At 36.8% G+C, this 16,817-nt stretch overlaps 1 protein-coding gene across 10 annotated transcripts in view; it reads left to right on the top strand.

The window, feature by feature from the left end:
• The window catches only part of ATRX (ATRX chromatin remodeler), a 284,022-nt gene that overhangs the window by 112,427 nt on the left and 154,778 nt on the right, over positions 1-16,817 (top strand). For 7 of the 10 annotated variants that reach the window (XM_059679370.1, XM_059679366.1, XM_059679364.1 and 4 more), the window contains 2 exons: positions 14,052-14,185; positions 14,630-14,806. In XM_059679370.1, coding sequence (XP_059535353.1) covers positions 14,052-14,185; positions 14,630-14,806 — 311 coding nt within the window. The remainder of the gene's footprint in view (positions 1-14,051; positions 14,186-14,629; positions 14,807-16,817) is intronic. The other 3 variants (XM_059679369.1, XM_059679363.1, XM_059679371.1) reach the window with 2 other exon arrangements.

The raw sequence follows: 16,817 nt of genomic DNA, 5'->3' as shown, positions 1-16,817 counted from the left end.
TTTTTAGGGAGAATAGAAGAGAGAGGGAAAGACAGAGAGAAACATCAATGTGAGAGAAACACATCAATTGGTTGCCTCCTGCACATGCCCTGACCAGGGTCTGGGCCGGGGAGGAGCCTGTAACCAAAATATGTGCCCTTGACTGGAATCGTACCTGGGACCCTTTGGTCCGCAGGCAGACACTCTTATCCACTGAGCCAAACCAGCTAGGGTTATTTTTTTTTTATTATATAACCAATTATTTTATGGGATAGGTGTGGGGTCCAGAATGGGATGGTAAGGACATATATTGTATTCATCAGGGATTTATGTAGTACAGGATCACAGAGAGATTATGAAAGCATTTAAAAATGTATTATTTTAAAATTCTTTAATTCCTTTTCACTTATTTATGCTACTGTTTGTTTTCCTGCAAAACATGAGGCCTCAAATGTTATTGAAAGGCTAAGAATGTTTAAAACATGGTATAATTTTAATGTGAGTGATGAACCTTAATTTCATATCTAGCCACTAATTGAGAGTATCATTAAGGTATAATAATTTTTTATTTGTTTTAGAGCTTGTCAAAATATAAACATTTTCATCTTTTAAGTACTTTATTACATCTCTCTGTAACTGGCAAGTATTTTATTGAAGGTATATACAATTCCATCTTATGTTGTGGTTAAAAAATAAAAAATATAACCCTTTTGAGTATTTTGAGAAGAATTCAGTTTTTATCTTGAGCATATTTTTCATTATACTCAGTTTAATGTACTTTTATAATATACACATACCCAATGATTTTCCAACAGTGTGCTGTGGCATGCTGGTGTGCTGCAAGAATTTTTAAAACATGCAATACCTGACTAAGTCAGGAGTATTGACCTCTTTTCCTTTTGATTGTCAAATAAAAAAAAAATGACACCAGCCAACAAAACAATAGCCTTCCAGTGTAAATGAATCAGAATCATACCTATTTTTTGTCAGATATGCAAAAAATATACTTTTTGGTGTTGCAGAAATTTAGTAATTATAATAAGTTTTTAAAAATATTTTTGTTTATATCAGAGAGGAAGGGAGAGGGAGAGAGAGATAGAAATATCAATGATAAGAGAGAATCCTTGATCAGATGCCTCCTGCATGACCCACACTGGGGATTGAGCCCACAACCTTGGCATGTGCTCTGACCTGGAATCAAACGTGATCTCCTGGTTCATAGGTCGATACTCAACCATTGAGCCCTGCTGGCTGGCCTGTAAAACTTTTTCCTTGTTCAAGCATTTGATTTTAATTATAATGCATCTTTTTATGACACTTGAAAGAATTTGTTGGAATTGAGATAATGCAGGCTAGTTTATAGCCAAAGATATTTTGATATTTCTGAAATTGAGGAAGTAAACACTTTATAATTCCCAAAACATTTATTTTATATAACATATACTTAGATATAACCTATGTACTTAAATAGTATTGTGAAAGTTTTATAACAGATTTCACTCTTAATTAACTTCTCTATTTTAAAGCAGTGATAGCTTTTGAGGTCAATATAAAAGACTTAGCCATGTCCTGAACATGTTATTGGGTTTGAATAAATAAGTTTCTATTTAGCCTACAATTAGATGGCATCATCCAGATTTGATAGCTCTAACTTGTAAATTATTTCTGTATAATTGCATATATTTAATAAACAATGAAAAAATATTATGGATTGATTGGCAGTTAAACTTCCATTACTTTTGGTCGAGCCTTTAAAAAATATAAGCAGTAGACTACCTTTATCTTTTGAATTTTCTATAACTGAGAATTTACTTTATATTTTATAGATTAAGATTTACGTACTTTTTGAAAGGGGAATAATAATACCAATTTGTCAGATTATTTAAATTATACATGTACTGTTACAGTAAGTTATTTGAATGTACCATATTCGTTTTTATTTTTAAATTTTTATTGATTTCAGAGAAGAAGGGATTGGGAGAGAGATAGAAACATCAATCATGAGAATCTTTGATTGGCTGCCTCGTGCACGCCCCCTACTGGGGATCGAGTCCACAACCCAGGCATGTGCTCTGACCAGGAATTGAACTTGACCTCCTGCTTCATAGGTTGATGTTCATCCACTGAGTCACACTGGCTGGGCAAATGTACCATTATTTTAGTGTTGTCTTTTGAATCCCTTTTAATTGTGTTTTAAATTGGTTCTTTCATTGAAAAGACACTTATTCACATAATTTTTTATTATGGTTACAGTTCTACAATTAGCCTGGTATTGAAAATGCATTATGATTCCTTAATGTTTTAAATTTTAATAGAAATATTTTGACCAAAAAATTTTTAAGAATGTTCTATATTTTACTGTAAATTAGTCCCAGCAATAAGATGGTATTGTGTTCATGTTTAACATTGTTAGGGTTCTGTCTGTTTGTCTTTTAGTTGTAGTTTTGAAGTGGTTGTGTGAGGCAGCAATTTCAGTTGATTACCTATGCCGCCATCTTGGTTTCTCCCCATTGTTAGTGTTGTGGATCATTAAACCAAGCTTTGTCTTTAGAGGTTGCATACTAAAATGATTATTGAAGAATCCATTCCTCCTGTAAAAAGAATTATTTTTAGAATATTCTTAATTTGTATTTTTACATGGTGTGACACATATTTAAAATTGAGCTTTTAAGAGAAAAATCATATTGCTAGGTATTTTTCTAAATAATCATTCTTTTTTTTAAGCTGAATTTTTATTAAAAGCTGAGATTTTTTATATAGATATTCTCCCCTGCTACACACATACATATATTTATTTTATAATTGAAAAATGCTTAACTGGGTATAGTAATACTCTATAGTTTTTCTCATAATTTCTCTTTCAGTGTGGTTGGATTATTTATTTATTTATTTATTTATTTTTTAATCCTCACCGAGGATAGTTTTCCATCGATTTTTTTTCCTTTTTATTGCTTAAAGTATTACAAAGGGTATTACATATGTGTCCTTTTTTTTTCCTTTTTCCGCCCTTGACAATCCCCTGGCCTCCCCTACCCCCCAGTGTCTTACGTCCATTGGTTATGCTTATATGCATGCATACAAGTCCTTCGGTTGAACTCTAACCCCCCTCCCTCTTGCCCCTCAACCATCCCCGGCCTTCCCGCTGCAGTTTGACAATCTGTTTGAGGCAGCTCTGCCTCTGTATCTATTATTGTTCAAAAGTTTATAATGGTCTCTGTTATCCATGAATGAGTGAGATCATGTGGTATTTTTCCTTCATTGACTGGCTTATTTCACTTAGCATAATGCTCTCCAGTTCCATCCATGCTGTTATAAATGGTAAGAGTTCCTTCTTTTTTACAGCAGCATAGTATTCCATTGTGTAGATGTACCACAGTTTTCTAATCCATTCATCTACTGATGGGCACTTAGGCTGTTTCCAGATCTTAGCTATGGTGAATTGTGCTGCTATGAACATAGGGGTGCATATATCCTTTCTGATTGGTGTTTCTGGTTTCTTGGCATATATTCCTAGAAGTGGGATCACAGGGTCAAATGGGAGTTCCATTTTCAGTTTTTTAAGGAAACTCCATACTGTCTTCCATAGTGGCTGCACCAGTCTGCATTCCCACCAGCAGTGCACAAGTGTTCCTTTTTCTCCACATCCTCTCCAGCACTTGTCGTTTGTTGATTTGTTGATGATAGCCATTCTGACCGGTGTGAGATGGTACCTCATTGCTGTTTTGATTTGCATCTCTCAGATGATTAGTGACTTTGAGCATGTTTTCATATGTCTCTTGGCTTTCTGAATGTCCTCTTTTGAAAGGTGTCTATTTAGGTCCTTTGCCCATTTTTTGATTGGATTGTTTATCTTCCTTTTGTTAAGTTGTATGAGTTCCCTATAAATTTTGGAGATTAGGCCCTTGTCAGATATGACATTGGCAAATATGTTTTCCCACACAGTGTGTTTTCTTGTTGTTTTGTTGATGGTTTCCTTTGCTGTGCAGAAGCTTTTTATTTTGATGTAGTCCCATTTGTTCATTTTCTCTTTAGTTTCAAGTGCCCTAGGAGCTGTATCAGTGAAGAAATTGCTTCGGCATATGTCTGAGATTTTGTTACCTTTGGATTCTTCTAGAATTTTTATGGTTTCCTGTCATACATTTAAGTCCTTTATCCATTTTGAGTTTATTTTTGTGTATGGTGTAAGTTGGTGGTCTAGTTTCATTTTCTTGCATATATCCGTCCAATTTTCCCAACACCATTTATTGAAGAGACTATCTTGGCTCCATTGTATGTTCTTGCCTCCTTTGTCAAATATTAATTGAGCATATTGGTTCGGGCCTATTTCTGGGCTCTCTATTCTATTTCATTGATCTATATGTCTGTTCTTGTGCCAGTAGCAGGCAGTTTTGAGAACAGTGGCTTTGTTATACAGCTTGATATCTGGTATTGAGATCCCACCTACTTTGTTCTTTCTCAGGATTGCTGCAGCTATTCGGGGTCTTTTTTTATTCCCGATAAATTTTTGGAGAGTTCGTTCTAGATCTATGAAGTATGCCATTGGTATTTTAATGGGAAGTCCGTTGAATTTATAGATTGCTTTGGGTAGTATGGACATTTTAATGATGTTGATTCTACCAATCCATGAACACAGTATGTTCTTCCATCTGTTCATGTCTTCCTCTATCTCTTTTTTCAACATCCTGTAGTTTTCTGAGTAGAGGTCTTTTACCTCTTTAGTTAAGTTTATTCCTCGGTAGCTTAATTTTTTTGGTGCAATGGTAAATGGGATTGTTTTTATAATCTCTCTTTCTGAAAGTTCACTATTGGTGTATAGAAATGCCTCAGATTTCTTGGGGTTAATTTTGTATCCTGCTACATTGCCAAATTCATGTATTAAGTCTAGTAGTTTTTTGATGGAGTCTCTAGGGTTTTGTATGTATAATATCATGTCGTCTGCAAATAAGGACAGTTTTACTTCCTCTTTTCCAATTTGGATGCCTTTTATTTCTTCTTCTTGTCTAATTGCAATGGTTAATACTTCCAGCAGTATGTTGAACAGGAGTGGTGAGTGTGGGCATTCCTGTCTTGTTCCTGTTCTTAGGGGAAATGGTGTTAGTTTTTGTCCATTGAGTATGATGTTGGCTGTGCGCCTGTCATATATGGCTTTTATTATGTTGAGGTATGATCCTTAAAAAATATATTTTATTGATTTTTTACAGAGAGGAAGGGAGAGGGAGAGGGATACAGAGTTAGAAACATCAATGAGAGAGAAACGTCAATTCAGCTGCCTCTTGCACGCCCCCTACTGGGAATGTGCCCGCAACCCAGGTACATGCCCTTGACCGGAATCAAACCTGGGACCCTTCAGTCCGCAGGCCGATGCTCTATCCGTTCTATCCTCTGAGCCAAACCGGTTAGGGCTCCATTGATTTTTTAGAGAGAATGAAAGGGAGGGGCAGAGGCAGAGAGAGAGAAACATCAATATGAGATAGACACATCTATTAGTTGCCTCCTGCATGTGCTTTCACCAGGGCCAGGGATGAAACCTGCAACTGAGATACATGCCCTTGACTTGAATCAAGTGCAGGACCCTTTAGTCTACAGGCCGATACTGTGTGGTGCTTGAGATGATACCCAACTAACTGAGCCACACCAGCCAGGCTCTTTAAATTTTTATTAAAAAATTAAAAATGATCCTCACCTAAGAGTATGTTTTTATATTTATTTATTTATTATTTTTATTTTTAAAATTTGGAGGGAGGAAGGAATTGGGGGAGGGAGGGAAGGAGGGGAGAGCAAGATAGAGACATCAATGCTAGTCTTTGATGGATTGCCTCCCGTACTCGCTCCGACTGTGGATCAAACCCAGAACCGAGGTATGTGCCCTTACAAGGAGTTGAACTTGAAACCTTTTTTGTTGTATGTGATGATGCTCCAACCAAGGGGACCACCCAACCAGGGCATCATAGTCATTTTTTTATAGAAGTGTTCATATCAAGATACTAAGTTTGAATCACAGAGGTTAAAAATATGTTAATACAGACTTTTAAGATGAGGAATTCCATAGTAATTTTATGAATTTTTTTAAAAATATATTTTATTGATTTTTTACAGAGAGAAAGGGAGAGAGATAGAGAGCCAGAAACATCGACGAGAGAGAAACATCGATCAGCCGCCTCCCGCATATCTCCCACTGGGGATGTGCCCACAATCCAGGTACATGCCCCCGACCGGAATCGAACCTGGGACCCCTCAGTCCGCAGGCCGACGCTCTATTCACTGAGCCAAACCGGTTTCGGCAATTTTATGAAATTTTTATTCCTGAAAACATTTTTTTTGAGGACCAAAGGGTATTTATTGCTAACCCCTGAGTTACCAGAATGCCTGATGCCCACCTTCTTCTTCCTCCTAAAGATAGATATATTGTAGGCTCATCTATTCTTTTTCTATGAAAAACATATACAATTTTCCATCTTTTTTTCCCATTATAGTTCACATTAAATATTATTCTGTATTAGTTTCAGGTGTACAACATAGTGGTTAGACAATCATATACTACTTTACAGAGTGGTCCTCCTAATATTTTAAGTACCTCCCCACTGGCCTGTACATAGCTATTACAATATTATTTTTCTTTCTCCATTGACCTGTTTCTGGCCACACGCACCCCCAGCACATGCCTTCACCCTCTAGTGACCGTGTCCATTGGTAATGCTTATATGCATGCATACAAGTCCTTTAGTTGATCTCTTACCCCACAACCCATTCTCCTGCCTTCCCTCTGAGGTGTCACAGTTCGATGCTTCTCTGTCTCTGGATCTATTTTTGTTCATTGGTTTATAATTTTCACTATATTCCACAAATGGAGTGTTTGTGTGAACTAATATAAATTCAAAGTAAACATCATTACATAAAAGGGTACAGTCTTTTTTTTCAATAGTTTTATTCATTTCAAATGGGCCAGATCCGGCCCGCGGGCCGTAGTTTGCCCACGGCTGGTCTAGATTCTATTGTATGCTCTTGTCTCCTTTGTGAAATATTGTTTGAGCATACTGTCTTGGGTCAATTTCTGTCTCTGTTCTGTTAATTGGCCTATATGTCTGTTCTTGTGCCAGTACCAGGCAGTTTTGCGAACAGTGGCTTTGTAGTGTAGCTTGATATCTGGTATTGAGATCTTCCTACTTTGTTCTTTCTCAGGATTGCTGCAGCTATTCTTGGTCTTTATTTATTCAAGATGAATTTTTGGAGAGTTTGTTCTAGGTCTGTGAAATATGCAGTTGGTATTTTTTTAAATATTTTTAATTGATTTTTTACAGAGAGGGAGGAAGAGAGATAGTTAGAAACGTCGATCAGCTGCCTCCTGCACATCTCCTACTAGGGATGTGCCCGCAACCAAGGTACATGCCCTTGACCGGAATCAAACCTGGGACCTTTCAGTCCGCAGGCCGACGCTCTATCCACTGAGCTAAACCAGCTTTGGCTGCAGTTGGTATTTTAATGGGGAGTGCATTGAATTTATAGAATGCTTTGAGTAATATGGACATTTTAATGATGTTGATTCTTCCAATCCATGAGCATGGTATATTCTTCCATTTGTTTATATCTCCCTCTATCTCTTTTTTCAACATCCTGTAGTTTTCTGAGTACAGGTCTTTTACCTCCTTAGTTAAGTTTATTCATAGGTATGTTAATTTTTTTGTTGCAATGGTAAGTGGGATTGCTTTTTAAATTTCTCTTTTTGTAAGTTGATTATTGGTGTATAAAAAAGCCATAGATTTCTGGGTGTTAATTTTGTATTGTGCTACCTTGCTGAATTCATTTATTAAGTCTAATAGTTTTTTGATGGAGTCTTTAGGGTTTTCTATGTATAGTATCATGTCATCTGCGAATAAGGACAGTTGTACTTCTTCTTTTCTAATTTGGATGCCTTTTATTTCTTCTTCTTGTCTGAACACTATAGCTAGCACTTCCAGTACTATGTTGAACAGGAGTCATGAGAGTGGGCCACCTTATCTTATTCCTGTTCTTAGGGGAAATGAGTTTAGTTTTTTCCCATTGAATATGATGTTGGCTGTAGGTTTGTCATATAAGGTTTTTATTATGTTGAGGTGTGGTCCTTCTATTCCCACCTTGCTGAGGGTTTTATCAAGAAAGGGTGTTGGATTTTGTCAAATGCTTTCTCTGCATCAATTGATATGGCAATGTGATTTTTATTTCTCACTTTGTTTATGTGATATATTATGTTTACTGATTTGCAGATATTGTACCATCTTTGCATCCCTGGAATAAATCCCACTTGGTCATGGTGTAAGATCATTCTAATGTAATGCTGGATCCAATTTCCTAGAATTTTGTTGAGGATTTTTTTTTTTAAAGATATTGTATCATTAATTCACTTTTCCTTATTTAAACTGTACTGTATTTAACTACAGCAGCGGTTCTCAACCTGTGGTTTGCAACCCCATTGGCGGGTGAATGACCCTTTCACAGGGGTCGCCTAAGACCAACCTGCATATATCAGATATTTACATTACGAGTCATAACAGTAGCAACATTACAGTTATTAAGTAGCAACGAAAATAATTTTATTGTTGGGTCACAACATGAGGAACTGTATTTAAAGGGCCAGAAGGTTGAGGACCACTGAACTACATAGAAAGAGAGAAGTAAAATTATAGTCCAGGCATATTATGTAACAATCATGAAAATTATGGACATGTTTAAGCATCTTCATATCATTTCACCTTCATGAGGTAACACCTTTTATTTATTTATTTAAAAAAATATATTTTATTGATTTTTTACAGAGAGAGGAAGGGGGAGGGATAGAGAGTTAGAAACATCGATGAGAGAGAAACATCCAATAGCTGCCTCCTGCACACCCCCTACTGGGGATGTGCCTGCAACCAAGGTACATGCCCTTGACTGGAATCGAACCTGGGACCCTTCAGTCCGCAGGCCGACACTCTATCCACTGAGCCAAACCGGTTAAGGCATGAGGTAACACCTTTTAAACAGACAAGGACAGAGAACAGCCAGAAATCACAATTCTGATCCTACAGTTCTTACAGCCAAATTCAGAACACATACTGCCACTCAGAATCTCTTAAATGGAATCAAGCATTTCTGAATACACAAATTTAGAAAACAAATTTATTTATACATGTAAAGTACGTTTTTTAAAATATACACTAACATTTAAAAATACACGTGACCTGGGTAGAAAAAAATATTTAAAATTTCTCTTTACCATAGGTTTCATATTCAAAAAAACTAATGAGGAAAAACACATTAAACTGGGTACACATAGGACATCAGGAAAAGAAAATAGATCCAGTATCTAGGATGACAATTTAATTTTCCAAATAATTTTTCAAACTACCATATAACATATTTAAAGTCTTGCTGATTAGCCAATGGGAGGCATAGCGAAGATACGGTCAATTTCAATCTTTGTCTATTATTAGATAGGATTAGTTGATATAGAATTGTATCTTATTATCTCATGCATATCACATTTCTTAGTTGATTACAATTGAGTACTTGAGTATGAATTAGGTAGGTTTATATATTTTGATCTCCAATTTAGACATATTCTTAGGAATGTAGAGTTTGAACGAAGAAAAATTATGTGGTTTGTTACAATTAACAACCAGGCCTTTATAGGTTATATGGCACTTAAGACTTTTTTAAAGCTTGTAAATACAAACTAAAATCAGGTGACTGAACTAACCTACAGAGTAATTAAATTAATAGTGAACCATGCATGCTTTTTTATTTGTAATTTTGTATCTAATACTTCAAACTGCATAAGCCCATGCTTATGCATGTTTGTTCTCTCAAAACTGGTTTTACCCAAATTGGCTTGAGAAAGATTTTCCTTGTCTATGGGAAAGGACAGTGTGGTGTGTATTAAAGATGATTTTAGAATTTTGCCAGAGAGATGCTTTTATGAAATTAAAAAAAAATATTTTATTGTTTTTTCACAGAGAGGAAGGGAGAGGGATAGAGAGTTAGAAACATTGATGGTAGAGAAACATTGATCAGCTGTCTCCTGTACACCCCCAACTGGGGGTGTGACTGCAACCAAGGTACATGCCCTTGACTGGAATCAAACATGGGACCTTTCAGTCTGCAGGCCGATGCTCTATCCACTGAGCCAAACTGGCTATGGCAACTTTTATGAAATTTAAACGAACCACCCTTTATTCTGAAACTCTTTCCAAATTTGTGTAGGGTATGGTGAAATATTTATTTATTTATTTATTTATTTATTTATTTATTTATTTATTTATTTATTTATTTATTCAATGTCATGCACTGGGCCTCTAGTTTATTTATAAATGACCAAGGGAATTCTTGGTCATTTTTGGAAGTATTTATTTATGACTTTTGTTGGTTAATTGTAAATTTTGTTATCCTATATAATAAAAGAGAAACATGTAAATTGACTGTCCCTCAGCTATGCTCACCAGCCAATCAGGAGTGAGTATGCAAATTAACCCCTATAAAGTTGACAGGTTAATTTGCATACACAGTTGCAGAGTGGGAGAGCTGGTGGAGAGTGAAGCGGCTTGGGGAAATTGGCTCCCCAAGCCGCTAGATGGAGAGCAGAGAGGGAGAGCTGGCGGCTTGGAGGACTTGGCTGAGTCGGAGGCTATGGTCCGGAGACAGAGCAGGAAGGGAAAACCAAGATCGCGGGGAGCACCAGGAATTCTGGGAATAATAGTTTTTGTGGCAGCCCCAGGACTGGAAGCAGAAGCCCAGAATGCAGGAAGCACCAGGAATGCCTGGAATCGTAGTTCTAGTGGCAGATGGATCTCTTAGACATGAGAGCAAAGTGAGCCTGGAACAAGTTACTGTTGTGGTGGAGGATGGAGGGAAAGCAAAGGTGAGAGACTCAAGTAAAATCAGAGTGTCTAGAAAAAATTAAAGGGAAGATATCCAAATACTTCCAGGAAATCTCCACCAATGAAGCAAAGAAAAAAAAAAGTCTCCATTATTCTGTGAGCAACAAACCAAACTGAGTTGGGGTCTCAGACAATTTGCTCATATGATTGTAAAGACGGACAGACACTCCCGGATTGGAGAGGGCTCCCCTGAGGGCTTCCAGATTGGAGAGGGTGCAGGTCAGGCTGAGGGATCCCCATACCCCTCAGTGCACGAATATTGTGCACTGGGCCTCTAGTTTATTTATAAATGACCAAAGGAATTCTTGTCATTTTTGGAAGTATTTATTCATGACTTTTGTTGGTTAATTGTAACTTTTTTAAAAATAAAAAATATGTTTTTATTGCTTTCAGAGAGAAGGAGAGGGAGAGAGAGATAGAAACATCAATGATGAGTGAGCATCATTGATTGGCTGCTTCCTACACACTCCCTACTGGGAATCAAGCCAGCAACCGGGGCATGTGTTCAGACTGGGAATAGAACCATGACCTCCTGGTTCATGGGTGCACACTCAATCACTGAGCTACACCGGCTGGACAATACTTTTTTATTTTATAAAATGATGAAAGTAAATGATATTTGGGCTTAAATTTTTTTCCTTCCAAAATGAAAAGTTGTCAATGCTATAATAGTCCCTATTTTAAAGTTTATTGTTTGCAATCTAAGTCAGCAAACCATGGATCTAGAACAGTGGTTCTCAACCTTGGTTGCGCATTAGAATCACCTGGGAATCTTTTTAAAATCCTGATTTCTGGGCTTCATCCTCCGGAAATTCTGTTTCTTTGTTACTAATGTTGTGGCCCCACCCCATTAACAAAGAAACAGAATTTCCGGAGGATGAGGCCCAGAAATCAGGATTTTTAAAAGATTCCCAGGTGATTCTAATGTGCAGCCAAGGTTCAGAACCAGTGATCTAGAAGGTTAAGAGCAACATTTTATAACTCCTGTATGATTTAAACGGGAATGATCTAATCACTTTAGTAAAGTGCAAATCAGGGCAGAAAACCTCAGAAATGCAAAGTCATCATCTATGGCTTCTTTTAGCACATGGTAACTCTGTGTTTTAATATTTTTGACTCCTCTGTTAAGGAAGGGGGCACTAAAGGGCATATAATAAGCATTTGAGTAAGTAATTGCTCAGTTTGCTTCACTTTGTTTAGGTGTCTTTACTATATGTCTTTTAATATAAATAGCAATTCTTCCTTTTTTGGGTTTTGTTAATCCTCACCTGAGGATCTTTTTTTCATTAATTTTTTTTAGAGAGAGTGGAATGGAGGGGGAGGGACATAAAGAAATATTAATGTGAGAGATACATATCAACTGGTTGCCTCTCACATGCACCCCCAGACCAGGACTAGGGATCAAGCCTGCAACCAAGATACCTGCCCTGAACCATGAATTGAACTTGTGACCCTTCATTTTGTAGACTTACACTCTAACCACTGAGAAGAACTGGCCTGGGTGCAATTATACCTTTGATAAAACATTAAGATATTAACATGCATTAGCATTTCCTACCATTAATGAATTGTTGATTGAAAAGTTAGTGCATGTTAAGAAATATAAAGAAGAATTTCAAAACCAAAAATAACAAAAGTCCTGCAATTCCAGCTGTAAGTTTTTGAGTGAGCAAGAGCATTGGATAGCAGAGTAGAACTTTATAAAAGTTCATGGAAAACAGAATCGTGCCACCGTCCTTTTGAACCTTTCTATATGTATTTCTTTGCTACTGTGATTTATGAATTTATTTTGAAAGCACATCTAAGTGCAAAACAGCTAGTCTAGCACAAAAGCTACATGATTCCTTTTATACTTAAAGATGTTTTCCTGCCCTGACTGGTTTGGCTCAGTGGATAGAGCTTCGGCCTGCGAACTGAAGGGTCCCAGGTTCAATTCTGGTCAAGGGCATGTACCTTAGTTGTAGGCACATCCCCAGTAGGGGATTGTGCAGGAGGCAGCTGATTTATATTCCTCTCTTATCGATGTTTCTAACTCTCTATCCCTCTCCCTTCCTCTCTGTAAAAAATCAGTAAAATATATAAAAAAATAAAAAATATTAAAAAAAATAAAGATGTTTTCCTTTAGTGTAACCATGGAAATTTATTAGGAATATATTTTATTTTAACAGAAGGTAGTGTTAAAGAAGTACTTTTCATGTTTTTAGTATTAGAGTTTCCATTAGCAAGTTGTTCTTTTTTTAATGTTTTTATTGATTTCATAGAGGGGAAGGGAGAGGGAGAGAGAGAGAGATAGAAACATCAATGATGAGAGAACCATTGATAGGCTGCCTTCTGTACAAACCCCTCTGCGGATTGAGCCCATAACCCCGGTATGTGCCCTGACTGGGAATCAAACTGTGACCTCCTGGTTCATAGGTCAACGCTCAACCACTGAGCCATGCTGGCTGGGCTAGCAAGTTCTTCTAATATATTGAGAAATGTTGGTATGAGTACAGCTATAGCACTGTCTATTTTTTTGGAAGATGAAAACTCAGTTATGATAACGTGTTCTTTTACCATGTGCGTAATTAATAGCACTGATGTTCCTTCTCTGCCTTAGCTTGAGTATTATCAGGGCTTTCTGATTGCTTCAATACTTAATATTTAGTGGATGCTTTCATTTGGTTAACAATTTATGAAGTAAATGGTTAAAAATATTATTCCTCAGTTTGAGGCACTGTTTTATAATGAAGTAATATATTACAGATTGATTTTCTAAGCATATGTTTTGCTATTGAATAAATCATCTCATGTCGAGTTTTGTCTTGGAATGCCATTTGTCTGAATAAGTAAATTCACTATTGTGGGCATGTCTGATATGGTAGTTACTGGTTGATGGCAGCAGAGCAAGTATAGGAGTGGAAGGTTATCAATATGAAGTTGAAATTGGTTAAAATAGTAGAAATATCCGTCAGACTTTTCAATATATTGCAGAATTACACAGAATTGGGAAAATATAAGTTCTAAGAGCATTTTCAAAAGTTTTGGTTGTTAGGTTAAAACAATGTTTTGATGATTTCTTACTCATAATATAAAATATATTAACACATTTGTCTCTTTTGAAAGAGGTAATTCTTTGTTTTTAATTTGTTACACTTCACCACCAATATAGTTTTTATTTATTGTGTTTTTATTCTCAAGAATTGCCAAGAAGATGCTTTTAGAAGAAATTAAAGCCAATCTTTCCTCTGAAGAGGATGGATCTTCAGATGATGAACCAGATGAAGGGAAAAAAAGAACTGGAAAACAAAATGAAGTAAATCCAGGAGATGAGGGTGAGCTCCCCAAATTAATGTATAGGATATCATAATTTGATTGTTAGACCAGTTCAGTCTTAGAAGACTATCTGACCATGCATGATATTCCTTAATACATACATTTAAAGTTTATTAAAATGTTTAAAACTTTACTACCTTTACTTCTTTTGAGTATCTGATGATAATTGTGCATGTTTTCTCAGTTACTGCTAATAAACATGATTTTAAAACAAGGTAATTTTCACCTTTAAAAAATCTACAAATATTTCATCAATATTTAATAATAGTAATAAATTAGGTCTGATGTATGCGATTGCCTGGTCTCACCGATGATACCCAGGTAAATATACAACTTTGAGCTTTTCCTTAAATCATGGTCATTGTCAACAAACAAAATAATTTTACAAAACATTTTAATGGAAAAAAGGCTGAAGGTTTTACTGATTTATTTTCTCCACTTAAAAGCAAAAAATCAAGTCAATTCTGAATCAGATTCAGATTCTGAAGAATCTAAGAAGCCAAGATATAGACATAGGCTTTTGAGGCACAAACTGACTGTGAGTGACGGAGACTCTGGAGAAGAAAAAAAGATGAAGCCTAAAGAGCACAAAGAAGCCAAAGGCAGAAATAGAAGGAAGGGTAAGACATTTTAATTTTGAATGTAAGTAATATACTGGTTTTACAACATAATCCTATATAATAAAAGCCCAGTGACCAAACGGGAATGACCAGAATGACCGCTTGACCAGTCGCTATGATGCACACTGACCAACGGGGCAGACGCTCAACGTAGGAGCTGCCCCTTGGTGGTCAGTGCATTCTCACAGCGGGAGCAGCTGTTCAGAGGGTGGGTCCACAGCTGCTCGGCTGACGTGGATGAGCGGTGCTCCCACAGCTTGTCTTTATCTGACTGGCTTATTTCACTTAGCATAACACTCTCCAGGTCTCTCCATGTTGTCTCAAAGGGCAAGAGATCCTTTTTTTTTTACGGCTGTATACTAGTCTATGGTATAAATGTATCAAAGCTTTTCTATTTTTTCTTGCAGTAAAATATTCATAACAAAATTTAAATCATTTTAAGTGTACAATTCAATGGCATTAAGTATAGTCACATTGTTGTGCAACCATTAACATTATCTGTATTCAGAACTATCATCACATGAATAACTCATTTCCCTCTCTTCCAATAGCAATTCTTTATAATATTTACTAGAGGCCTAGTGCACGAAATTCATGAGCAGGTAAGGTTCCTAGGCCTGGCCTGCGATCAGGGCCATCTTCCCCAGCTGCCTGCAGCTGGCCCTGCCCCCTGCCACCATCAACCCCTGGTTCCCCATTCGCCACTGAGCGATCAGAGCCTGAAGACCAGAGGAAGGGACTGAGATGTCAGCTGCTCTCGCCTGCTCGCCAGCCATGCCACCCGCCGCAGGTTGTCCTCTGTGTGTGGGGTGACTGGTGGGGCAGGCTCCTTGGCTTGGCGCCACTCAACGTCCCCCACCACCCTCTCCCAGTTCCTCATTCGCCATCGGGTGATCGGAGCCTGTGGGCCGGCAAAAGGGACCGAGGTGGTCAGTGCGCCTCATGGTGACTGGTCGAGTGGTCATTCTGGTCATTCTGCTGTTAGGGTCAATTTGATATTACCCTTTTATTATATAGGATGTTTTCTCATGGTTTTTTTTTTTTAAATATCTCTCCATGAGGAGTTTTCTTTTTTTAAATATATTTTTATTGATTTCATAGAGGGAGGCAGAAGAAGAGAGAGATAGAAACATCAATGATGAGAGAGTCATTGATTTGCTGCCTCCTGCATGGCCCCCCAACTGGGGATTGAGCTCACAACCTGGGCATGTGCCCTTGATCAGAATCGAACCTGGGACCCTTCAGTCCTCAGGACCTATGCTCTACCCACTGAGCCAAATCAGCTAGGGTCATTTTTTTTTAAGATAGACTAGACCTTTGATTTTGATCTCAGGTCATGGTAAATCTAAAAAATTTTTATTTTTAATACTTTTAGATTTACAGAATTGTTGCAAAAAATGGTACAGAGTTCCTTCATACCATTGACTGAGCTTCTCTAACACCTTATTACATAGTATAATAATCAAAGCTAGGAAATTAGCATTGATTGATACAATACTATTAAGTGAACCAAGTATTGGCAAATTATACCAGTAGGCTAAATCTGACCTTCTGCCTGTTTTTTTAATAAATAAAGGTATATTGCTATACAGTCATACTTATTCAGTTACTGCTTTCAAAGTTGATTAAAGATGAGTCGTTGCAAAAGAGACTATATAGCCAAAATGTTGAAAATTTTTACCATCAGACTTTTCACATAAATTGTTTTCTGACCTCTGAAATAAAATATAGATCTTTTCCCATTAATGAATGTCCTTTTGTACTTCAATATTTTTTCATTAGATTGAGGTTATTATACATTCTGATAAGAATGCCACAAAAATGATATTGAATCCTTCTCATTGTATCATACCAAGGGTATATGATGATAGGATGTCTTATTACTGGTATTGTTAACCTTTATAATGTAGTTTAATTGGTGTCTGCTTGGTTTTTCCACTGAAAAAATATTTCCTATTCATATTTAATGAATATCTTATGGGGAAATATGTTGAGACTAGGCAAATCTGTT

This window comes from Myotis daubentonii, chromosome X (genome assembly GCF_963259705.1).
Source record: "Myotis daubentonii chromosome X, mMyoDau2.1, whole genome shotgun sequence".
Taxonomy (NCBI): domain Eukaryota; kingdom Metazoa; phylum Chordata; class Mammalia; order Chiroptera; family Vespertilionidae; genus Myotis; species Myotis daubentonii.
This window is presented reverse-complemented; position numbering and strand designations above follow the sequence as displayed.